This window comes from Anolis carolinensis, chromosome 6 (assembly GCF_035594765.1).
Source record: "Anolis carolinensis isolate JA03-04 chromosome 6, rAnoCar3.1.pri, whole genome shotgun sequence".
NCBI lineage: Eukaryota > Metazoa > Chordata > Lepidosauria > Squamata > Dactyloidae > Anolis > Anolis carolinensis.
In genome coordinates, this window is record NC_085846.1 from 69,090,874 (window position 1) to 69,115,211 (window position 24,338).

The 24,338-nt window shown below is 38.7% G+C and overlaps 1 protein-coding gene and 1 long non-coding RNA gene across 2 annotated transcripts in view; one reads left to right on the forward strand and one right to left on the reverse strand.

Annotated features, from left to right (window-relative positions):
- The window catches only part of LOC134292426 (uncharacterized), a 200,719-nt gene that overhangs the window by 148,473 nt on the left and 27,908 nt on the right, over nucleotides 1-24,338 (forward strand). The gene's annotated exons all lie outside the window — the stretch shown is intronic.
- nek11 (NIMA related kinase 11) overlaps nucleotides 1-24,338 on the reverse strand; it is a 148,855-nt gene that overhangs the window by 70,741 nt on the left and 53,776 nt on the right. Inside the window, exons 4-9 of the mRNA XM_062957350.1 lie at nucleotides 23,283-23,401; nucleotides 17,170-17,234; nucleotides 9,776-9,902; nucleotides 9,049-9,198; nucleotides 8,879-8,957; nucleotides 5,595-5,680 (exon numbers count right to left, since the gene is read on the reverse strand). Of these exons, the coding sequence (XP_062813420.1) occupies nucleotides 5,595-5,680; nucleotides 8,879-8,957; nucleotides 9,049-9,198; nucleotides 9,776-9,902; nucleotides 17,170-17,234; nucleotides 23,283-23,401 (626 nt within the window). The remainder of the gene's footprint in view (nucleotides 1-5,594; nucleotides 5,681-8,878; nucleotides 8,958-9,048; nucleotides 9,199-9,775; nucleotides 9,903-17,169; nucleotides 17,235-23,282; nucleotides 23,402-24,338) is intronic.

The window sequence follows — 24,338 nt, forward strand, 5'->3', positions numbered from 1 at the left end:
TAGAAGAGACAGGAAAACTACTCGTGAGCAAGACTCCGATGAGGAGCAACAAAGGAAGAGAATCCGGGAAATACTTATGGAACCCACTGATGATGATACCTTTGAGGGTTTTGAAGGGGATTGTGGGGCTGGGAGTCAGGAGGATGGGATGTCAGACTCTGGGAGTGAGGAGATGGATTGGACTAGGGTTCAGGAGATCCGGGAGATTCTTGAGGAACCCACAAGCAGTGGTACATTTGAGGGATGGCACAGAGAAGATACAGATGGGTCCTGGGGAGTTATGGGTTTGGATAGAAGGTGGTCTGGCTGGAGAGATCGTAGAAGGGCTACAGCTGGAGGTGGGGCATTGGGCGACTCCAGCTCTGATGAGGATTTGCAGCAACCAGCTATGGATGGGGCGTTGGCTGGCTCAAGTTCGGAGGAGGATGTGTAGATAAAAGTAAGTTTGTTGCTAATGTAACTTTACAATCGGCAAGGTGTTTTGTTGGGCCCTTTTCGGGATCTCTATTTCAGAAGACGTGTTTGGAAGACTGCTTTGGGATGTAAGTATTAACCCGGGTTTTTAGTGGCAATGGGGGCTGGCATTGTGTGGGTTTGCGCTGGATTGTCCTGTGTTGGTTTTATGCATTAGCTATCAGCTTGCCTCCGTCGCTTTGGCTCTTTGTGTTGACCGTGGACTGGAACTCGACGTCTGTGACTTCTCCCTGACAACTTGGACTGGAACTCGGTACCTGTGACTTCACCTTAATGGCTTGGATTGGAACTCGATGTCTGTGATTTTCCCCTAACGACATGGACTGGAACTCGACGTCTGTGACTTCTCCCTAATGACGCGGACTGGATGTGGCAGCTGTGACTTCTCCTTTACAACGTGGTTTTGCTTTAACAACGTTTTGGGGCATAGCATGGCCGCTGGTCACTGTGGGTGGTTGCTGGTAGCTTTCTTGTGTTTGTTTAGCTCCACTGAGTAGGTGGAGCGAGTTTTCAGCCGTTTCGGCTTAGTTTGTTTTTAATCCGGATTAATCCGGTTTTTTAAGTTATTTTTAGAAATTGTTATCTCACACTGAAGAGAAATGTTTTGAGCCTCTTTTGGGTTGTTTCTTAGGCTCCTTTGTGTTGTTTTTGCAATAAACTGAGTTGTTTATATTGGCTGGCGTCTGACTCGTAACATTAGGAGTTAGCTCCAGTCTGCATGGCGAGTGATTAAGAAAGGCAGAAACCTTCATACAAAATATATGGAAGGCATCATATCAGAAAGCTTGTTTTTCACTTTTGTTTGTTAAACAGACGCTTCCCCATGTTATAGAGCTAACTCTTTGAAACTGAAAAGTTGCAAAAACAGCTTGTGATATGGAATAAGGATCAGATATATTATACAGAAGAGGAAGTAATCATAAGATTGTCTGGGGAGGCCCTGCTCTCGGTCCTGCCTCCCTCGCAGGCGCGATTGGCGGGGACAAGAGACAGGGCCTTCTCAGTGGTAGCTCCTCGACTGTGCAATTTCCTCCCTAGGGATATTAGATTAGCTCCCTCCCTCCTGACCTTCTGTAAGAGAGTGAAAACATGACTTTGTGATCAAGCCTTTGGAGAACTTGTGCAATAGATAGATATCGAATTATGTGCATTGACTATTGGAACGGCCTGGATTATAATTGTGGATAGCGTGGTTAATAACTAAAGTATTGTTTTAATTGTTTTTTAAATGTTTTAATGTATTTTATAATTCTATTTTTAAAAGTTTATTTTAATTGTATATTGTTTTAAGGCATCGAATTGTTGCCTATGTGTAAAGCCATCTTGAGTCCCCTCTGAGATTGAGAAAGGCGGGGTAGAAATGTCGTAAATAAATAAATAAAATCATGTTCATTGTACTCACAAGCACACATTTACATCCATATCAGCTAAGTAGTAAGCCCCTTTGACCTAAAAGCACCTTACATTTAAGTGTCTACCTAAAATCTCAGCCTGCATATGCCTAAAGTGCTTTTGGATCCTGCTCATAATATCTTAGTTTAGATACTTAATTCTTCACCTGTTATAGTTAGGAGCTTCATAAGAAAAAAAAATGTGGAAGTACTGAAGAAATGTCACTTCTAATAATTAGGTTGGATCCAATTAAGAATGAGTTAGTAATGATAGTCTCACAGATTTCACTGGGAACCAAATACAATGAACCTAATCAAGATCCAGTCCATTGTCATAAAGTTGACAAATAGTTACTTAACACCTCTAAGGTATTGAAAAGCAAAATTAAAAAAATAGAATTATTAAAATCAAGCTGTCATACTTTGATGATATATGAAATTGTATCTATCTGCAAAAAAATTCTTAATTTACAATTATAATGTAATTTTGAAACATTGCATGAACAAAATAATGGCAAATCTGTATCCTTAGAAAGATTTTCAAAATGTAACCTGGCAAGACATTATTAAAATATACTGAACATTAACACTGGGGGAAGCTCTAATTGAATTAACTTTGAATGCCACACTTTATAATTAAATTATGTGCACTTTGACCTTTGAACTCACTTCATGTGACATGTGTGATATTAATTATTTCCTTCAAAAAGCACAAAGGGTGCTTTAATAATAACTTTTGAAATGAAAACGCATATTGACGACCTTCTCATCTGACCCCATTATGTAGCATTCCACAAATAAAGAATGTAGCTGGCAATTTAAACTGAAGAGTATTGACTATGAAGCATACTGCCTTATTTTAATAATTGCTTTTAAGCATACAACAAAGGTATGAGAATCTGCTCTCTTGACTCAATGTTAAGATTGGATGTGCTAGGTGTCATTTTAATTTAAAACCTTTACACCACAAAGCCATTCCTTTTTTAAAGCACTAATACTACAAAAGAATTTGAATTCTTTTTAAGAATGCAGAAGTTACATTGAATTCCACCCAATAACAGGAATAAAGTCTTTGCCTGATGATGGAATGACATCACGAAGAGGTTCATTCCTAAGAAGGAAGTCACAAACCCTAAATGTAGCCACTGAAAAGACTGTCTCACATCCCTACCAGTTGGTGAAGCTGGTGAGACTGGGAGGATGGCTTCTCCTGAGGATCTCAGGGTGTGGGGAAGGATTATATGGGAAGATCTTGGCCCCATCTACACTGCCATACTATCCAATGTCAGAGTGCAATTTAACAGAATTGAACTGCATTATATGGCAGTGTAAACTCGTATAATTCAATGTAATGCAGTTAAACTGCATTCTGAAACTGCATTATTTGGCAGTGTAAATGGGGTCATACTCTGCCACATAGTCTGGACTTAAATTATACATATTTATTTATTTACAGTATTTATATTCCGCCCTTCTCACCCCGAAAGGGACTCAGGGCGGATCACATTATACACATATAGGGCAAACATTCAATGCCCATATACACATAGAACCGAGACAGAGACAGACAGACGCAGAGGCAATTTAACCTTCTCCTGAGGGGATGTTCGATTCTGACCACAGGGGGGAGCAGCTGCTTCATCATCCACTCTGACCGCACTTTCTCATTCCAACGTCGTAAATTAGTTAAATTTGCCTCCCCACTTTTTATAAGTGGTACCTTATTTCCTACTTGATAGATGCAACTATCTTTCGGGTTGCTAGTAGTATTGCAGTAGGCTGCTCACCAGCCTGTGCCACAGCCCGGCCCCAATACTGGAACATACTGGAACAATGCTGCAGAAGTCACCTAACTTGCCACTTAGTGTCACACCTCTAACTCCGCCCTCTAGCCAGGGCCCTCTAAGATATATTGCGACCCAAGGCAAAGCAATGAATGGTACCCCTGAACCATTCAAGTCAAAGAGCATGCTACCCAAAGTCAGGAAGCAACTCCCTTTCTGACAGTAAACACAACAAATTCAACTAGTCCATCATTTGCTGTCTTTTCCAACACTCTCTTCTTCTAAACCTCCATTTTCAACTGCTGCTTTCCTTTCCCAATAAAGATATTGCCTGACTGGACGCACAAGAACAGAGCAGAGCACTGCTCTGTATAAAACCCTCTGCTATAGAGGCAATAGCTGTGTTGGAAGAAGATGGTCGAGACCAATAATTGAGATATGGACAGTGAAGGAGGATGGGTAACGTTATTTCACTTGATGGAGTACTCCACTCCTCTCCAAAATCCGTTAAGCATTAGAATTAAGGTAAAGGTTTCCCCTGACGTTAAGTCCAGTCATGTCTGACTCTGGGGGTTGTTGCTCATCTCCATTTCTAAGCCGAAGAGCTGGCGTTGTCCATAGACACCTCCAAGGTCATGTGGCCGGCATGACTGCATGGAGCGCCATTACCTTCCCGCCGGAGCGGTACCTATTGATCAACTCACATTGGCATGTTTTCGAACTGCTAGGTTGGCAGGAACTGGAGCTAACAGCTCACGTCACTCCCGGGGTTTGAACCTGGGACCTTTTGGTCTGCAAGTTCAGCAGCTCAGCGCTTTGCCACCGGGGGATTAGAATTACATGTGCCCGATCCTGGATCTAATTTGAAATATCCTTGAAGTCATATGCATACATTCTAAGACACATACACAATTACCCTGTGGATACGTGAAACCATAAATAATTGTAAACCCTATATTTTGAACTATATTTGGACTGGAAACATACCATAAAATCACACTAGAGAACCTAAAGGGCCCACAAACACTTTCAAAGAGGGGGATGTTTTTGAAGTATGGCTACATTGAACCATAGCACCTTAACTTCCTTCATGTTTACAAGTTTCACTCAGTGCACTTTGCCCAGTCCATTGTATGATTTTATTGCTGTGTTTTATCATGTGTTTTATAAGGACTGTGATTTTATTTTATGCCTTTTGATTTTATTTGTGTGTTTTTTGTATTTGATACCACTGCATGCTTGTTTTATATCTGTGAGCCGCCCTGAGTCCCTCTGGGGAGATGGTGGAGGGGTATAAAATTAAAATAATAATAATAATAATAATAATAATAATAATAATAATAATAATATTATTATTATTATTATTATTATTATTATTATTATTATTATTATTATTATAATAATAAATGGGGGTGCACTGTATAAAGACATAGGTGTGTAAGTTAGATATGTCCCTCTTGATTGACTTCTAATCACAGTGAACCAACACAAGAGATATTAAAAACCCCATACTGTATAGGTTTTGACTATTTATGATAGAAAAGAGAAAAGAAAATGAAACGATCTATTCACAGTAGCTGTTGATTAATGAAGTAAACTAACCACAATTGTGGGATAGCAGAGAAGCAGCAAGCCCAAATGGATAAGAATTTAATTACCAACACTGAAATATCAGTTAATTATTCCAGCATGGTGTCATGGTATTGCTTAAATTAAATCAGCTTAACATGTGATCATGTAAAATAGAATGTGCTCTTTATGTTGTTATAGGAAATAATGCAAACAATTATCCTTGGAGTTATTGCAAATCAAATGGTATCTCATATATGAGTACAGTGAAAGCCATTATCACTGTTTGTAGTATTTTAAAGAGAGCACCGAAAAATATGTACAAGTTGGTGATTTTGTCTCACACATTTCTGGTTTTCTTTTGTTCCATACTCACATAACTTTAGTGATAAAACTGTTTTCTTCTGGTGTACTGGGGACCAGCTTCTTCATAGTCGTATTTGTCACTTTATATTTCATAATCTACAAGATAAAACAAAGTAACACCAACCACAACCAAGTGTTTCTTAATTATTTTTTCCAAAGAAATATAGTGTACGCTTGTTGTAGTTGCAGAAACATTGCAGATTCTAAACAGGGCTAAACTAGATGCAGCAGTGACCCTACAAGAGGGAAGAGGTGCTTTTGATGTTTTGAAGAGAAAATGCCATAAGAATCTTGAACAGCTTTCAAAGTCAACACATTTATTATAGTTTAAGTTGTGGAATCGAGTCCATTTTCCTGGGAAGCCTCAAGGAAGAACATTACATGATTCAGAGCCAACTCTACACTTTAGTGGAGGGAGGCCACCCCCTCAAATAATAAATCAAGTCATGAAGGAGCAGCACATTTCGGTGATTTAATTGGTGAGTGTTGTATTTTTACAGTGTGGTAGAGGGAGTGATACATGTGGGATTTTCTGCCTCATGAGGCAAACAAACCAAAAAAACAACAAAATATGAGTGTCTTTGGATATAATGCAGCCTAACCTGAAAAGATGGGTCAGAAGCAAAGCATCATTTGCTGTTCTATCTCAGGCAGTAAATGTTTATAAGCAAGCTGAGCCTAAACAAACCCCAACTCCATTTTATTCCTCTAGATCAGCAGTTCTCAAACTGTGGGTCCTCAGGTGTCTTGACCTACAACTCCCAGAAATCCCAGCCAGTTTACCAACTGTTAGGATTTCTGGGAGTTGAAGGCCAAAACATCTGGGGACCCATAAGTTGAGAACCACTGATCTAGATCAACTACTACAGTTAGGATCCCTACGAATATCCTGGAACACTCTCTACTTCATTCAAAAAATGTTGCATTGGCAGAGCTCAGATGGTGTTGTTTGTATTTTGGTGTCAATATCAACTGTTGTGGGACTGTCTACAAGTGTCACTCTCGACTTCTGAAAAGATTCCATCCGCGTTGCCTCTGAAAACTCCTGCAAATCTCTTGGGAAGATAGACAGTCAAATATCAGCATTCTGGAAGAAGTAAAGACCACCAGCACTGAAGCAATTATGCTTTTCCAGCAACTTCGCTGGACTCTCAAAGCGGTTACTTTACTCTCAGCTCAAGAATGGAAAATGGACAGCCAAAGAGATTTAAAGGTAGACTTAAAGTTAACCTTAAAAAATGTGGAACAAACACCAAGACCTCGGAAGCCTTGACCCTCAAGCATTCTAACTGGAGGTTAGCTGTTACCAACAGTGCTGGGGATTTTGAAGAGGCATGAATTGAGGGCAAAACAGAGAAATGTGCCAAGAGGAAGGTCCATCAAGCAAACACTTGTGACCGTCTTCTACTTGGAAACATATGTCCTCATTGTAATAGATTATGTGGATCCAGAACAGGTCTCTACAGTAGTGTTGTGTGCAGTATTTGTGTCATCTGTTTCATTCGTGTATTCATTTCTTACTGTCCATTCGGATGCATGAAACGAAAGATGCCATTTTCAGACGAAAGAAAAGGTGACACAAAACAGAAAGCTGAACAAAAACTGTGCTTAGCTTTCATTTTTGAGCCATGTGGCATCCACTCTTTTTTGTGTAAAACCTTCTTCCTCCCCCTATTGATTTTTTTTTAAAAGAAATATATTTCAAAGGAAATAAATTGTTGGGCTTCGCTTGTCTGTTTAGAAATCAAACCTGCCTCTCTCTCTATAACTAGCCCTTGGAAAAACTACCTTTTTATTTCTCCCTATCTCTCTGTATTGCCTGTGGCTTGGTCCTCCCTCTCCTTTGGGTTGTATAGAGAACAAATACAATAGGGTAGCCTTATTATTTGTTATAGATTACATATATTTTTGAAAGCAAAGACATTTTTGGGGTCCTGTCTCTATTCAAACCTTCAGCCTCTCTCTAAAACTGGCCCTTAGAAGAACTATAATTATTTTCTTCCAATGGTCTGAAAAAATTTGTTTCTTTCGGACACAAGACAAAATCCCATTTGAATAGATGCTCCATTTCTGGAAGTGGAGATGAAAACAAAAATGAGCCGAAATGAATGAAACAAAACAAAACAGATCGCGAATACATACAAATGCACACCACTACTCTACAGTCACTTGCGGGCCCACTGGCAAGACTCTACCCTTGAAAGACAATCATACTTGGCCACGAGTGATCACCGATGATATGACATTTAGTAAGTCCATGCATTTGTGATGATCAATATCAGCTTGACAGCACCAGGACACAATAATAATAACAGTAGGGAAAAGATTTACAACAGAAGTATTATGTGCCAAGCAACTTGGCAATGATTCATTCTGCTTCTTTGTTCTGTGTGATATGACATAATGAAAGTAAATGGGTAATGTACCATATGAGCTTCTGTGGCTTTGGAAGGGCTTGCAAGAAAATCAGTGCTGGGAAATAAGATTCCTAGTTGGAAGGGAACAATTTCCTTTTCTTCTTCCTTCTTTACTTAGCAATTACAAGTAATAAATAGCTAGGAGAGCAACTTCCATGTCAAGAAAAGGAAAGAAGGAGTCTCAAAAACAGCAATACTGCAAAGGACAAACAGGATAAGGTCAAATGAGAATGGGGGAAAAGGGAGAAACTTGCACTAACAAATATGTGTATGTACACACAATGGCAATTTGTTTGTTCATGCAGAGGGTTCGAGATAAATACTAGAGATTACAAACAAGTTAGGGAACCCAAAGAGAAGGTGCTAGAAAGACAATATCTATCATGTGGTCTCTGTATGTATCTAAGATCTCTCGAGTAGAGATTCATTTTTCAAAGTCTACTCTAGTCTAGACCTTTTTTTATTTATCACAGTGATTTTACAGGCTGTCCATGTAAGTTGAATATGCAAGTCACCGTTTAAAGATAAGGTTTCATGTCCCAGAAAATTTACTGTAGTTACGACAAGTTGTACACTGACAAGAAATGTGGAAAAAGGCCCATTTGAAGTGTATCTGTTTTCAAATAAATATAGCACGCTCATTCCAACAGCATATTTAGAAAATAAAATTAAGCCAGACAACACTGTTAAATACCTTATACAACAATTCTGTGCACGAAGTCTCATGATGGAAAGTGCTGTATAAGGCGGTTTAAGTGTATACCTTGCATCTTTTATAGGAGTCATTCTTTTTTAAAAAGAATGTTGCTAAAAGCTAAGAGCTGTCCCTGCTTTAACACACACTGCTTCACAAAACCTATTTCTGTATTCAAAATACCTGTAATTGATCAGCAATGTATGGAATTCTTAAAATCTCTGTAGCTGATGGCCTCAGTGAAGGATCCTTGCTCAGCATACTGAAATATTAATGACATGAAACAAATCAATTCTCATACTAACTAAAACCACTGAGGGCAAAATCAGTGCACAACTGTCAAAATAACCTACCAGTGTAGCACTTCATCCAGTTCTCTTGGATACATATCGGGAAGGGAAGGGGTCTCACCCTCCACAATTTTTAGAACAATTGATAAAAAATTATGACCAGTAAATGCATGATCCAAGCAGCACATCTCATACAAAATACATCCTAGTGACCTAGAAGATGAGATGGAAAAAAGGAAGGAAATTCAAGGACAAAGAAAAATATTCAGTTATTTATTCAGTGACTGCTTTCAATGTTGTTCACTTTGATCCTTGTGATAAGAAACAACATTGGGAGGGCTCACGAGAGAGCCAAGCAAGAGTTGTAAACTATAGTCTTCCATGATCTTGGCTCAGCACCTCCTTCCCAATGTCATAAGAGGTTGGGGCAGTTGTGATAGGATTCATCTCATCTAGGATTTTGGACACTTAAGAAATCCTTTTCTGAACACACATGGTTTATTCTCAAGCCCCAAATCATGATCAATTGCCACAAAACCATGCTATCTCATCACTTTTTAGGCCTAAAGAAATGTTTAAGAGTCATGATGGTGACTATGTTTAATCTTGTTAAAAAGAACTTTACATCAGTATAGCAGCATATATGTTGAAATAGCTGCATGCTTATTGCCAGAAAAAGGAAAGCTAAATTGTATAATAGACCCCAATAGAAAGAAACATACAATTTTTTAAGATATACATTAGTATGACTTACTTAATCATTAATTGGGAAAAAATGCTGCCTACTTACCAAATGTCTGATTTTGTGTCATAACCTTGATGTTGCAAAGCCTCTGGACTCATGTAGAAAGGTGTCCCGGTAAATGTAGTTGCTAAATCGCAAGACCCCATCAAGAGTCGAGAAACTCCAAAATCCCCTTGAAAAAAATATTTGGAAAATTAATTAATTGGAAGAAAAATTATAAGGAAAAATGATGCAAATTCAGTAACTTGAAGACAAAAAAACCCCTAAGATCTAAGTCAGTGATGGCCAACCTATGTGTCAGCACTGACACGCCTAGCCATTTTTGCTGACACACTGCCGCATGCAGATTGATTGGATGACTATGTCTTTTATGGCCAAATTTGGTGTGATTTGGTCCAGTGCTTTTGTTGTTTACTCCATGGTAACTATGCAAATTACATTTATATATATCATTCTATTATTATTGTAGTATATTGTCATATTATTACCATAATATTATTATTATATTATTCATTAATCATTGAAACTAGAATAGAGAGAAATCAGCGTGGAAACTGCAAGAGGTATCATAGATTGTTGTACATGAAAATAATGGTAGTAAATAGTTTTTGATTTACTAAATACAGTTATATATTACAATTATACGTTTTTGTTATTTAAACTATAAATATTGCAAAATTATGGGGGTTTTTTTCCTCAAAGTGACACACCACCCAAGTCATGCTAGGTTTTTTGGTGAATTTTGACACACCAAATGCAAAAGGTTGCCCATCATTGGTCTAAGTCATTAGATTGACAGTATCATTGCATTTAGTCATGTAAAATAGACTCTAGTAATAGCTTGGAGTTAGCTAGTTCATTAATTTTTTTGCATTATCAAGCTGGTACATTTTCTAAAGACATGAGTTAATCCTTTACATTTCTTGATTAATCTCATCCAGTAACATATGCATTCATTTTATAGTGTTACAGTTCAGGGAAGTAGATAGCTCAGAGATTCAATAACAAAGGAAGACCAAAGGACAAGAAATATTAGGATTGCAAAAAATGCATCACTTTGCTTTGTTGCCAAGATGGCCAAAAAAAGGCAATAGAAATGTTAGGAAGCAACTAAAGAATTGTGATAGAGAAGCTAGTAAAGAAAAGTGATTAGATTGACAAGTCTAGAACCAGTTTGAAACCAGGGAAGTGATTACATTGAACCTGAAACTTGGTCTCAAACCACTGTGCAGCCCCCTCCCCCCCATTTCCTGCAGAGATGCACATCAGTGCACCAAAGGCATATAGGACTGGGGGGAAGCAAAGGACAGTTGAAAGTGGAGGTAAGCAGTTACTCCACCCAGAGGGTCAACTATTATTTATTTTTATTTATTACAGTATTTGTATCCCACCCTTCTCACCCAATAGGGGACTCAGGGGGGCTCAAAATAAAAGCACATATATAAAAATAATACAATACATTGCGAATCAATTAAAATTAAATAGGGTTGTTGTATGTCTACCTCACAACCTCTGAGGATGCCTGCCATAGATGTGGGCAAAACGTCAGGAGAGAATACTTCTGGAACATGGCCACACAGCCCGAAAGACATACAACAACCCTGTGATCCCGGCCATGAAAGCCTTCGACAACACATTAAAATTAAATACATTAAACATTCATAAAATACACTTATAAATATACAGATAGGCGCACTCTGAGTCTAAAAGACTGGGTCTGTCATTGAGTTCCAACACACATAATAGTAGTTAATGCTGCTATTATTGTTCGAAGGCCTGGTCCCACAACCAGGTCTTAACTTTTCTATGGAAAGATAGGAGGGAGGGAGCCTGCCTGACTTCGCTGGGGAGGGCGTTCCATAGGCGGGGAGCCACTACTGAAAAGGACCTGTCTCTCGTCCCCGCCAGCCGCACCTGTGAGGCTGGCGGGACCACCAGCAGGGCCTCACCTGAGGATCTTAAATTTTGAGGTGGGTCGTAGTGGGAGTCACGTTCGGACAGATAAGGTGGGTCGGAACCATTTAGAGCAGGGGTCCCCAAACTTTTTAAACAGGGCCAGTTCACGATCCTTCGGACCGTTGGAGGGCCGGACTATAGTTGGCCACCGAGCAATAATAATTAATAACAACAACAACAACAACAACAACAATAATAATAAAGACGGTTGGAAAAGACCCTTTGGGCCGTTGAGTCCAATCCCCATTTGCCTTTGTGCACCGAAAGCACAAGCAAAGCACCCCTGACAGATGGTCACCCAGCCTCAATGTTAATAATAATAATAATAATAATAATAATAATAATAATAATAATAATAAAGAGGGTTGGAAGACGGCCCCTTGGGCCATTTAGTCCAACCCCTTTCTGCCTTTGTGCACCAAAAGCACAAGCAAAGTATCCCTGACAGATGGCCATCCAGCCTCAATGTTAATAATAATAATAATAATAATAATAATATAATAATAATAATAATAATAATAATAATAATAATAATAATAATGGTTGTAAGAGAAGAAGAGACCCCTTCGGTCATTTAGCCCAACCCCCTTCTGCTCTTGTGCCGTGGGGGCCGGATAAATGGCTTCGATGGGCCGCATCCGGCCCCCGGGCCTTAGTTTGGGGACCCCTGATTTAGAGCTTTATAGGCTAAAGCCAGCACTTTGAATTGTGCTCGGTAGCTGGTCGGCAGCCAGTGTAGCTGGCATAACAGAGGAGTAGTATGCTCCGTGTAAGCCGCTCCGGTTATTAATCTGGCTGCCTCCCGTTGGACTAATTGAAGCTTCCGAACAGTCTTCAAAGGCAGCCCCACATAGAGTGTTTTGCAGTAGTCTAAACAGGATGTAACAAGAATGTGGACCACTGTGGCCAAGTTCAGCTTCCCAAGGTACCGGTACAGCTGACGCACAAGTTTTAACTGTGCGAAGGCTCCCCTAGCCACCACTGAGACCTGGGGCTCCAGGCTCAACAATGAGTCTAGGATCACCCCCAGACTGCGAACCTGAGCCTTCAGGGGGAGTGTGACCCCATCCAGCACAGACTGTAACCCTATACCCTGTTCGGCCTTCTGACTGACAGCACGACCTCTGTCTTGTCTGGATTCAATTTCAAATTGTTGGCCCTCATCCAGACCAACACAGTGGCCAAACTCCCTACTGGCTTGCCATGCTCTTAAGACATTTCCTGGCAACTTCTTTACTGGATTCTTCACCACGCTTCAGCATGTGCGTGCGTCTACAATGTGTTCCACATTTGATGGAGCCAATTTCGCTCTGGATTTGGGATACACATGTATCTGCTGTGTCACCTTTTATGGCTAACTGTGACCTCTTTTAATGCTCTGCATCACTTTTAATGCATGTGAGTATTGGCAACATGCTTTTGTGGCTGCCGTTTTCAAGTCATTATAGTGTGAAGATGGGGCCTGAGTAACAAAGAAAAAATCCCAGGCAAACTGTAAATTTGCATGACACAAAACCACACAAGGACACACAATGTTCCTTGTAGGGCTGAGGAAGATGAACAGGAACTGCAGGTATTGAACTATCCAGGAGAAAGTTATTTTTAAATGTCAGTTCAAGCTGCTATTCTTAGCACCGAATTCAAAAACTAAGAAGAACAGACAAGTTCTTTCTCCTTCTGAAATGAGTACTATATTTCTACCACAGAAATTCAGGCTCACAACAAAATACTGGATCACCAAGTGCAATAAAACAGACAGTGAAATAAAGCTTATTGGTTATTAATTCCATCCATTAAAACAATCAGTAAATCTGTTCATGAAAGCAAACAGTATATTTGAAGATCTGAATAATAAAATCACATCTTTTGGAGAACACTTTATAAACTTGATGGATATATATATATATATATATACACACACACACAGTAGAGTCTCACTTATCCAAGCTTCGCTTATCCAAGCTTCTAGATTATCCAAGTCATTTTTGTAGTCAATGTTTTCAATATATCGTGATATTTTGGTGCTAAATTCGTAAATACAGTAATTACAACATAACATTACTGCGTATTGAACTACTTTTTCTGTCAAATTTGTTGTATAACATGATGTTTTGGTGCTTAATTTGTAAAATCATAACCTAATTTGATGTTTAATAGGCTTTTCCTTAATCCCTCCTTATTATCCAAGATATTCACTTATCCAAGCTTCTGCTGGCCTGTTTAGCTTGGATAAGTGAGACTCTATTGTATATATAATACACACATATACATACACATATACACCCCCCAAATAAAACACCTTCTGCTTCCAGAAGTCGAGAAATTAAATTTTAAAGGAAAAAAATACATTTTAAATTCTGCAATCTAAACATAAACTTTTTAAAAATTCCCAAAAATCAGCAGATGCATGAATATTTCTGAAACTTGGGGGGAATGATCCGTTATCTTATGTCATTACATAGAAAATTCAAGGAAATCTTGTGCTTTTTTTAAAAAAAAAATTGTTTGTAAAAACTTTGAAAATTCCCCAAAAATCTATGGATGAGTGAAATGTTTTGAAACATGATGGGCTAAATGTGATAAATGTGTTCTATAATTGCAGCATGTTTCATGCCAATAGCTGTAACAATGGGGGAGATAGGCATCCCCATTGGCACAGATAGGTTTCCCCATTGGCACAAATAAATACTTAACAAAAAGTAATGAAAAGTAGTTAAATTGCTATAGTTGTAAGTTAATAATTTTTAACTGATTTATATTGCACTATGTAATTTTTATATATGCGTTTTATTGTAAGCCGCCCTGAGTTCCCTGTTGGGTGAGAAGGGCGGGATATAAATATTGTAATAAATAAATAAATAAAATAGTTACGATACAGACCCTGTCCAATTTCGGAAAAGATTAGAAACAATTTCCCCCACCACCTAATTTCGTAATGAGTATTGAAACATTTTTTTCATTGATCGCACAGGCCTAATGGATATCCAAGATTCCTACACTGTGTTAATATGTCAAATGCAGTCTTTTGAAAAAAAAAATCAAAATGTTTTTAAACACCTAAATCAAATAGTGTATGTAAATGGATAGTGATATTAAAATGATCTATGACAATCTAAAAAGCACTTCTGGGAGGCAAGGAAATGAGGGCAGGCATTTTTGCACATTCTCTCCTGTGTTTTCAACGCTACACTGAAGAAAAAGCAGCCTCTACTAGACTTAAATATATATTAATACGCTTCTGCATATTAAATTCAACGACAGTAGGGGTCCAGTAATTCTCAAGCAACCAACAAAAATGAAGAACTAATACTTTAAATAACAAATAAAATCAAATCAATGTTTAGCAGAAATGTAAGTTCAATTCATTTCAATTAACTTTGCATTTTTTTTTTACTTAGTTAGCTTTTAATTATGGTATTTCAATATTAATGTCAAGTCAATACAGAATTCATGGCATGGTATAAAATGGGATATGTTAGTTAGGCCTACCTTTTAATAGTAACTCTCAAGCAATCCAAAAGGGCAATTATCTGGCAATTTACCAATCGCCATTGAGAGTCTATTGTATTTGTCCACCTAGCTCAGTTTTGCATTCTAAGCAGCTGCAGTTCTTCAAGGTAGCATAATAGCCACTAACATGACAGCACAGATAAAAAAGGAGTTCCTTAAATATGTAAAAGTGATTGTTTTTAAGATTTTCAAACTTATAGGACACTAGCTGTGCCCGGCCATGCGTTGCTGTGGTGAAGTATGGTGGTTTGGGAAATAAAGTATTGAGGAATTGGTGGTAGTTAAGGTCAAGGGTAAAGGTTTTCTCCTGACATTAAGTCCATTTAAATGGCAATATAGCCTTGAGTCTACACTGCCATATAATCCAGTTAAAATCAGATAATCTGTATTTTATAGGCAGTGTGGAAGAGACCTAAGTGAGGCCTAACTCTGCCTGTCCCCTGGGCTGAGTGGGTTGCTCGGAGACCAAGTGGGCGGAGCTTAGCCTTCTAACTGGCAGCAATTGGATAAAAACCATTCTTCCTCTCCCTCTAATTAGGACTTTATTTTTCTTTTGTTTTTGTTTTATGAACGTAGAGGCATGGATGAGAGGTTGTGCTGCCAAGTTTAGTGTTTCTGGGATGTGTAGTTTTGTTGTTTTGTCCTAGGCCGAAATTTCATTATCATTTTATATATATAGATAAAAATGTACATGAATATACACACAAGTACCCTAAAGAAAAAACTTCAACAAGGATTGTACAAGAAGTAGCTTTGTGTTCCATACAAGCAAATACCACTGTATATTTTCCACTGTAAAAGAAAAAATATCCAGAATTCCTCTCCATGGGTTGAAGTCACAGCTGACTGCTACCGCACAGATGAAACTGGTATACATACATTGGGGGGGGGGGGTCATCTCTTGAACCAAATGCACATATTTGTATGCATGACTGTATATTTTTTGCTCCCTTGGACAGGATGAATGAGGATATACTTTCCCTATCTATCTTACAGTATGTATTGACATCCAATATGCTATAGTTGCTAAGGGCATTATTCATAGATAATTCTGAATTATGTGCAGCATGAAAAGGGGTTTGAGACTCATGTGAATACAACAGTTTCACTAGAGAAAGTGCATGGAAACCATTCTCAGAATAAAGCAAGATAAATGGGTAAGAACAATACAACTCTCATTCTGATCTGTAACACTTAGCTAAGCTGATCAGAAGTCTGCTAGGCTGAGGAAATGGTATCTGGGGAAAGGACTGCAAATAATTATATCATGGGAGGAGGAACACAAATCGGTGTTTCTCGGATATACTGAGAACTAGCATCAGCACCCAGCATGCTCAGACAGTAGTGCAGACCTAGAACAGCTGCCCAACCATTTATTTATTTATTTACAGCATTTATATTCTGCCCTTCTCACCCCGAAGGGGACTCAGGGCGGATTACAATGAACACATATATGGCAAACATTCAATGCCAACAGACAAACAACATACAGTATAGACACACACAGAGGCATTTAACATTTTTCCAGCTTCACGATTCCGGCCACAGGGGGAGCTGTTGCTTCACCATCCACTAGTGGCTGTACTTCCTCATTCCTTTCCTCATGTTTTGCTGGCAGTTTTTATGGTGTTGTAAATTAGTTAAATTAGCCTCCTGTATAAAGCGTACTTAAATTTCCCTACTTGACAGATGCAACTGTCTTTCGGGGCTGCATAGGTCAACAGCAAGCTGGGCTATTTAATGGTCGGGGGCTTAACCCGACCCGGGCTTTGAACTCATGACCTCTCGGTCAGTAGTGATTTATTGCAGCTGGTTACTAGCCAGCTGTGCCACAGCCCATCCCAACCGTAGCCCCCTTCCTTCAGTGTTCCAGTAGGAAACCTTGAAGCTGCCACCTCCTCTGCAGTATCATTCTGTGTTATTACATAAGGTGAGTTTAACAGAAGAAGATCATGTTATGAAAATAATCTTACCAATTTTAACAAGATTATTTTTCAAAAAAATATTCTTAGCTTTCAAGTCTCTATGAAGAATTCGCCTGAAAATAAAGAAAAACAAAATCTTTAATCAATGATATAAAAACAATAATAAGAATGGGTTATTCTGGAAAATTAATTTTCTTTCCTATTATGAATTTTTTTTTCTTTCCCTAAAATACATTCGCCTTAATCCAAATTCAATGGATGTGATTTGGATGTGGATACCACTGATTTTAAATTGCATCTTAAACACACATGCGAATGAGTTAATCCCAGTTGACATTCAGTAATTTAACATCAGTGAAGGGATCTATACCAGGTATTTCAAGTGTCAAAATACATTCTTTTACCTTTTTAAATGTTAACTTTTCTATCTATTCCTTCATTTTCCATCTTCTTTCAAGCACCCCCAATGCTGCACTCTAAAACTTATGCTGCCCCCCTCCCAAAAAAAACCCCATGTATGTGTATATCCTGATATTTAAGAATATACACATTATTATCTAAGTACTAACTGGTATCAAGACTCAAAGGACACAAAATCTATTCCATCAGAAAATTATCAAAGTCCTTTCTTCAGCACAGTATGCACACACTAAATAAATAAATAGTCCTCTGAGACAAGCTGCCAAGTGAAGTAGAATAAAGTTGTTTGCTGTGGGAAGATCTGTAGCTATGAAAATATATTAAGCGGCCCAGAGTTTGCAGAGCTAGAAATTCGCCGAGTGAGCTTCTTTGTCATTTCTTCCTGTATGAAGGGAAGAAGCAAACCACAAATTGTACATGACTCTCAGCTGCCTGTTTCCATCAAAATCAGATTGAACTAGAATGAGGGGGATTCCTAATAAAAAGGGAAGGCAATATAAAGTTTTGCAACCTACGCTGGATCTCTGACTGTTTTACAATTCCGAATGAGAACATAGGTTGTTATGGCAAAAGCACCATTCCTAGATATTTGATGTTCAAAGAACTGCTTTTTAAAGTAAGTTTCGTATCTTATAAATGTCAGTTTATTAGGCAGTAGTGGACTAAGTGACTTGAAGATTGGGTTGCTGACCTGAAAGCTGCCAGGTTCGAATCCCACCCGGGGAGAGTGCGGATGAGCTCCCTCTATCAGCTCCAGCTCCATGCGGTGACATGAGAGAAGCCTCCCACAAGGATGGTAAAAACATCAAAACATCCGGGCATCCCCTGGGCAACGTCCTTGCAGACGGCCAATTCTCTCACTCCAGAAGTGACTCAAGTTGCTCCTGACACGGAAAAAAAAAACTTTTTGTAGTGGCAATAGGCTATGTTGATGGAAGTGGAGCTATTGGTAGGGTCTTTTATGTCAGACAGACTTTTGCGAAGAAGCCAGACTAAATGTGCCAAACAACTACTGGGTATCGGCAAGGGTGAGGTGGGGAATGACACTGCCAAAGGATCTCTCAAAAACAATGGCAGTGGCACCAACAAGTATTAACACTGGAGGAGAAATGATGAACCCTTTTGAAAGTTATTTTTTCCATGAAAACCCTAAGATGAGATAATCCAAAATAAAACAAGAGATAGTGCCTGAAAATGACACTCCCCGGTTGGGTGGCACTCTACAAGCTACTGAAGTGCAGTCATGGACAACTGTAAGTAGTGTTGTGGCTAATAATGCAACTGGACTCAAGATGAAAGGATGTTCAGTTGCTGATGAGCTCAGAAGTGGAAGGAAAATACAAGCCGCACATTACAGAAACGTGGACAGTGAGAATCATGAATCAGAGGAAGCTTGTTGTTATTTGTTCAGTCACTTTTGACTCTTCGTGACCTCTTCGTTCCCCGTTGGCCATCGCCACCCCCTTCAAGGACAAGCCAGACACTTCAAGGATAACATCCATCCATCTTGCCCTTGGTCGGCCCCTCTTCCTTTTTCCTTCCATTTTCTCCAGCATCATTCTCTTCTCCAAGCTTTCCTGTCTTCTCATTATGTGGCCAAAGTACTTTATCTTTGCCTCTGACATCCTTCTCTCCAGTGAACAATCGGGCTTTATTTCCTGGAATATGGATTGGTTTGATCTTCTTGCTGTCCAAGGCACTCTCAGAATTTTCCTCCAGCACCACAGTTCAAAAGTGTCTATCTTCCTTCGCTCAGCCTTCCTTATGGTCCAGTTCTTGCATCCATAGGTTACTATGGGGAATATCATTGCTTTAACTATGCAGAGCTTCGTTGCCAGTGTGATGTCTCTACTCTTCACTATTTTATCGAGATTGGTCATTATTCTCCTCCCAAGAAGTAAATGTCTTTTAATTTCCTGGCTGCAGTCTGTGTCTGCAGTAATCTTTGCACCTAGAAATACAAAGTCTGTCACTGCCTCCATGTTTTCTCCTTCTATTTGCCAGTTATCAATCAGTCTGGTTACCATAATCTTGGGGTTTTTTTTATGTTTTGCACTTTCTTCTTTCACTTTGGTTATAAGGCTTCTCAGCTCCTCCTTGCTTTCAGCCATCAAAGTAGTATCATCTGCACATCTAAGGTTGTTAATGTTTCTTCCAGCAATTTTAGCTCTAGCCTTGGATTCCTCAAGCCCCGCACATCGCATGATGTGTTCTGCATACAAGTTGAATAGGTAGGGTGAGAGTATACAGCCCTGTCGTACTCCTTTCCCAATCTTGAACCAATCTGTTGTTCCGTGGTCTGTTCTTACTGTTGGCCATTATACAGATTCCTCAGGAGACAGACAAGGTGACTTGGTATCCCCATGCCACCAAGAACTTGCCACAATTTATTATGCTCCACACAGTCAAAGGCTTTAAAATAGTCAATAAAACAGAAATAGGTGTTTTTCTGAAACTCCCTACCTTCCTCCATTATCCAGCAAATATTGGCAATTTGGTCTCTCGTTCCTCTGCCTTTTCTAAACCCAACTTGTACATCTGGCAACTTTCACTCCATGTATTGCTGGAGTCTACCTTGCAGGGGAAGCTAGACATAGTAAAACAAGAAATGGAGCATTGCAGTACTTGGGGCAAGTAAGTTAAATTGGACTGGAATGGGAAAATTTTAGTCAGATAAGTACATGAGATTTAACATATAAAATAAAAATTCAAAAAGAAATGGGGTGGCATTAATAGCTAGAAGAGATGTAGCAAAAGCAATCAAAATATAAAATGTACAGTCTGACCAAATAGTATCAATAAGACTTCAGGGAAAACCTATCTATATGTATAATCATAAACCACGTTTATGTTCTAGGTGAAATGCTCCACTGATTTGGAAATACTAATATAAATTCTAATCCCCAAGAAAGTGGGTACCAGAGACTGTAGTAACCACCACAGGTCCACATTGTCATTCTCCCATGCCAGCAAAGTGATGCTCCAAATTCTACAATTAAAAACGTTTACCCTAAATGGAGCAGGAAATGTCAGGCATCAAAGCTGCATTCCGGAGAAAAAGAGGCATTTGCAAACATACACTGGATAATGGAGTGCACTAAGAAATTTCAGATGAATATGAAACTGTGCTGTAGATTATAGCAAAGTCTTTGATTGTGTAGATCATGAAAAACCATGGACTATTTTTAAAGAAATTGATGTGCCACAGCATTATATTGCCCTGATACATAACCTGTATTCAGGATAAGAGGTTTCAGAATATGTAGAAATGGAATGGTTTCCAAATGGCAAGGGAGTCAAGTAAGGCTGAATGTTTATCACCCTATCTGTTTAATGTGTATGCTGAATATATCATACATAAATCAGGATAAAACTCACAGGGAGAATGCATGAACATTGGAGGAAAGAATATCAACAATGAAAGATATGCAAATGGCACCATAGTAGCAGCAGAAAAAGCACAGAATTAATAATAATAATAATAATAACTTTATTTTTATACCCCGCCTCTATCTCCCCGAAGGGACTCGGGGCAACTTACATGGGGTCAAGCCCAAATAAAAACAATAACAATATAAAACACATCCAATGAAGAAAAGACATGCACAGCTATAAAAATTAAACATTAACATATAAAGATAAAATAGCAGACTTAATAAAACATGCTTTAAACACAAAAAGGTTATAAAAATAAACAGGGTAAAGTGCGCCATGTGAATTTTGTAAATACGAGGTAGAAGATAAAGTGCTGCAACTTCATGAGAGAGCAACTTGGGTTGGGAATTGATCCTGTGGTTATATCAAATTAATAAGCCAAAATACAATCAGTGAGAAAATGGTCACAGATACAAGCGTTATCATGGAGATTGGCGATTCTTATCCAAAGGCCTGTGTGAAGAGCCAGGTTTTCAGGAATGATTGCTGAAGAAAGTCAAGATGCAAAGACGGGTTTACAGTTGAACATTAAGAAAAGGAAACTAAGGACCACAGGTGTTTTACATGATTTTAAAATAGACAATGAAGTTATTGAAATAATTAAAGATTTTCTATACATTGCATCAGTGATTAATTGGAATTGAGACTGCAGTCAAGAAATCAGGAGAAGACTAGGGACCTCTCCACACAGGCCTTTTCCAGCCCTGTTTTTCCTTTTGTCAACAGGACCTGGACAGGGCCCTGCCCACATTCCTCCCAAAGTGGAGGGGAAGCTCAAAAAGTGCTTCCTCCTCCACCATTGAGAAGAAAGTGATTCTCAGGTAGCTCCAACAGAGCTACCATACTTTCATCCCCTTTCCCCCATATGATGGGGGAAAGGGCAATGGGACAATGCGCGTTGCCGCCCTTTCCCTCATCTGATATGGACAGGGCGCCAACACACCTTGTCCCATCCCCACCATATGATGGGGGAAGAAGGAAGGGCACGTGAAATGGCATCAGCTGCTCCACACGCCTTCCCTTTTGCTGGTGATTGCTGGTGAAACAGTGAAAAGGAACTTGGGAGAGCAACTATGAAGAAACAAACAAACAAAAAAAAACACATGAAGTCTCAAGATATATAATTGGAATTGGGGCCAGGCTGTGGCGCAGGCTGGTGAGCAGCCTGCTGCAATAAATCACTCTGACCATGAGGTCATAAGTTCGAGGCCAGCCCGTGGTGGGGTGAGCACCTGTCAATTAAAAAATAAAAAATAGCCCCTGCTCGTTGCTGACCTAGCAACCCGAAAGATAGTTGCATCTATCAAGTAGGAAATAAGGTACCACTTATAAAGTGGGGAGGCAAATTTAACTAATTTACGACGTTGGAATGAGGAAGTGCGGTCACAGTGGATGATGAAGCAGCTGCTCCCCCCTGTGGCCAGAATCGAACATCCCCTCAGGAGAAGGTTAAATTGCCTCTGTGTCTGTCTCTGTCTCGGTTCTATGTGTATATGGGCATTGAATGTTTGCCCTATATCTATATAATGTGATCCGTCCTGAGTCCCTTTCGGGATGAGAAGGGCGGAATATAAATACTGTAAATAAATAAATAAATACTAAAGTTAAATACTAAAGATTATCTATTCCATTGTATTTTCAATTTCTGTGTATGGTTTTGAAAACTGAACAATAAAGAAAGCACTACTTGAAATGTAGTGGTGTAGAAAATAACACAGATTGCTAAAAAGACAAATAAATGGCTCCTAGAGCCTGAACTCTTCATAAGCTAAGATGACTAAGTTGAGACTGTCATATTTCTTCCATGTTAAAAGAAGACATGTCTCACTAGAAAAGACAATAATCTTGCCAATAAGCTAGGAGGCAGTAAGAAAAGAAGAAGACCTCATTACAGATGGGTAAATTCAACCAAGACAACCACAGTCTTGAAAACTGCTGCTGATAGGGTGACTTGGAGGTCTTTCATTCATAGGGTCACCATATGCTGAAGTCAACTTGATTAACAGTTAACTGTATTGTTGGGCAATACATCTTTGACTAACTCCTAGGATCCTCAAAACTAAACTTTAAAAAGAATGTTTCTGTTTGATGTATCATGATAATCTTTGCAGAAATACCCATATGTGATTTTAAAAGGCTATATTTTCGGAAGCAATTTGTTTGAGGGTACTTATTAATAGCCTTAATCAAGATCTCTAAATAGAATTTATATCAAAGGTCAGAAATTATCATTTTTTACACAAATGGTAGCTAAGAAATGAAAAACAAACTCAAGATTACAACCATATTTAATCAAATTACTGTACCTGTCATGCATGTAACTGACGCCAAGTAACAACTGTATAAACCATTCAGCTATTTGGCTTTCAGAAAACACGTGGTTAGCTTCTTTGTATTCTTGAATCTTAAAGTCAAGATCTCCACCCTGAAACAAAGGAATTGATTTACATTTTGACCAAAGTATTACACCTCAAGATTATAGATTGGAGGGGCCGGGCAGGAGACCCTACTAATTTGGTCACAATACCTCTTTGTCAGTAAATTTCAGAATATAATTACATGATAGTTTTGACACAATAGATACTTGCACAATCGGAATGACCATCAACTGTATTCATAATACATTGGTTTTAGTATTACACAAAACCTAACACATCTATCAATTGTCCAGGAATATAGGTCCATTAAGGTGGGGGCAGAAATAGTCTTCTTTTTTGATAGAAAAGCCTTCTCCACTAGCATTTAAGTTGCTTCCTTGGTTCCTCACAGTTGGCCTCCTAGTAAAGTCAGGATTTTTCTCTTATTTCCAAAATAATATTAAACGTAATTATGGGAAACCCAAGCTTCATAGCAATTGCATCACTAGAACTATTTTTCTATGGGCTAATTCTAGTGTCAGACCTGTTAGAATATACCCATTCAAATGCTTGTGGTTTCTTAGTCACGTTTTAGTTAATGTTGATTTCAATGACTCTTTTCTAAGTAGGATTAATGCGGAATTCAGCCATATGTCTTTATTTCATGTAGTCAAACTTCTGTTAAAATCTCATGTATTTGTGTAGGAAAAAAACTGTTCTCAATATCCACAGACTTGTCTTCCAACCCTACTCATCTTGTAGAATTTTTTAAAATTACTGGCATCTTCTATTCACCAGAAGTACAGGTGGATAGTAAAACTAGGTCCTTGGGGATATGCTCATATCTTATATGTACAGTCTCTTTCAGTCAGGTCACTTTGTAAGTGCTTGCTGAATTTTGGCACAGATATCTCAAAGGAATTGTATTTTCAAAGCTCAACACTTGACATTATGATGACTAAATAGTGTTTTAATACAAAATGAAAGGTTTCTTTTTTAAAAAGA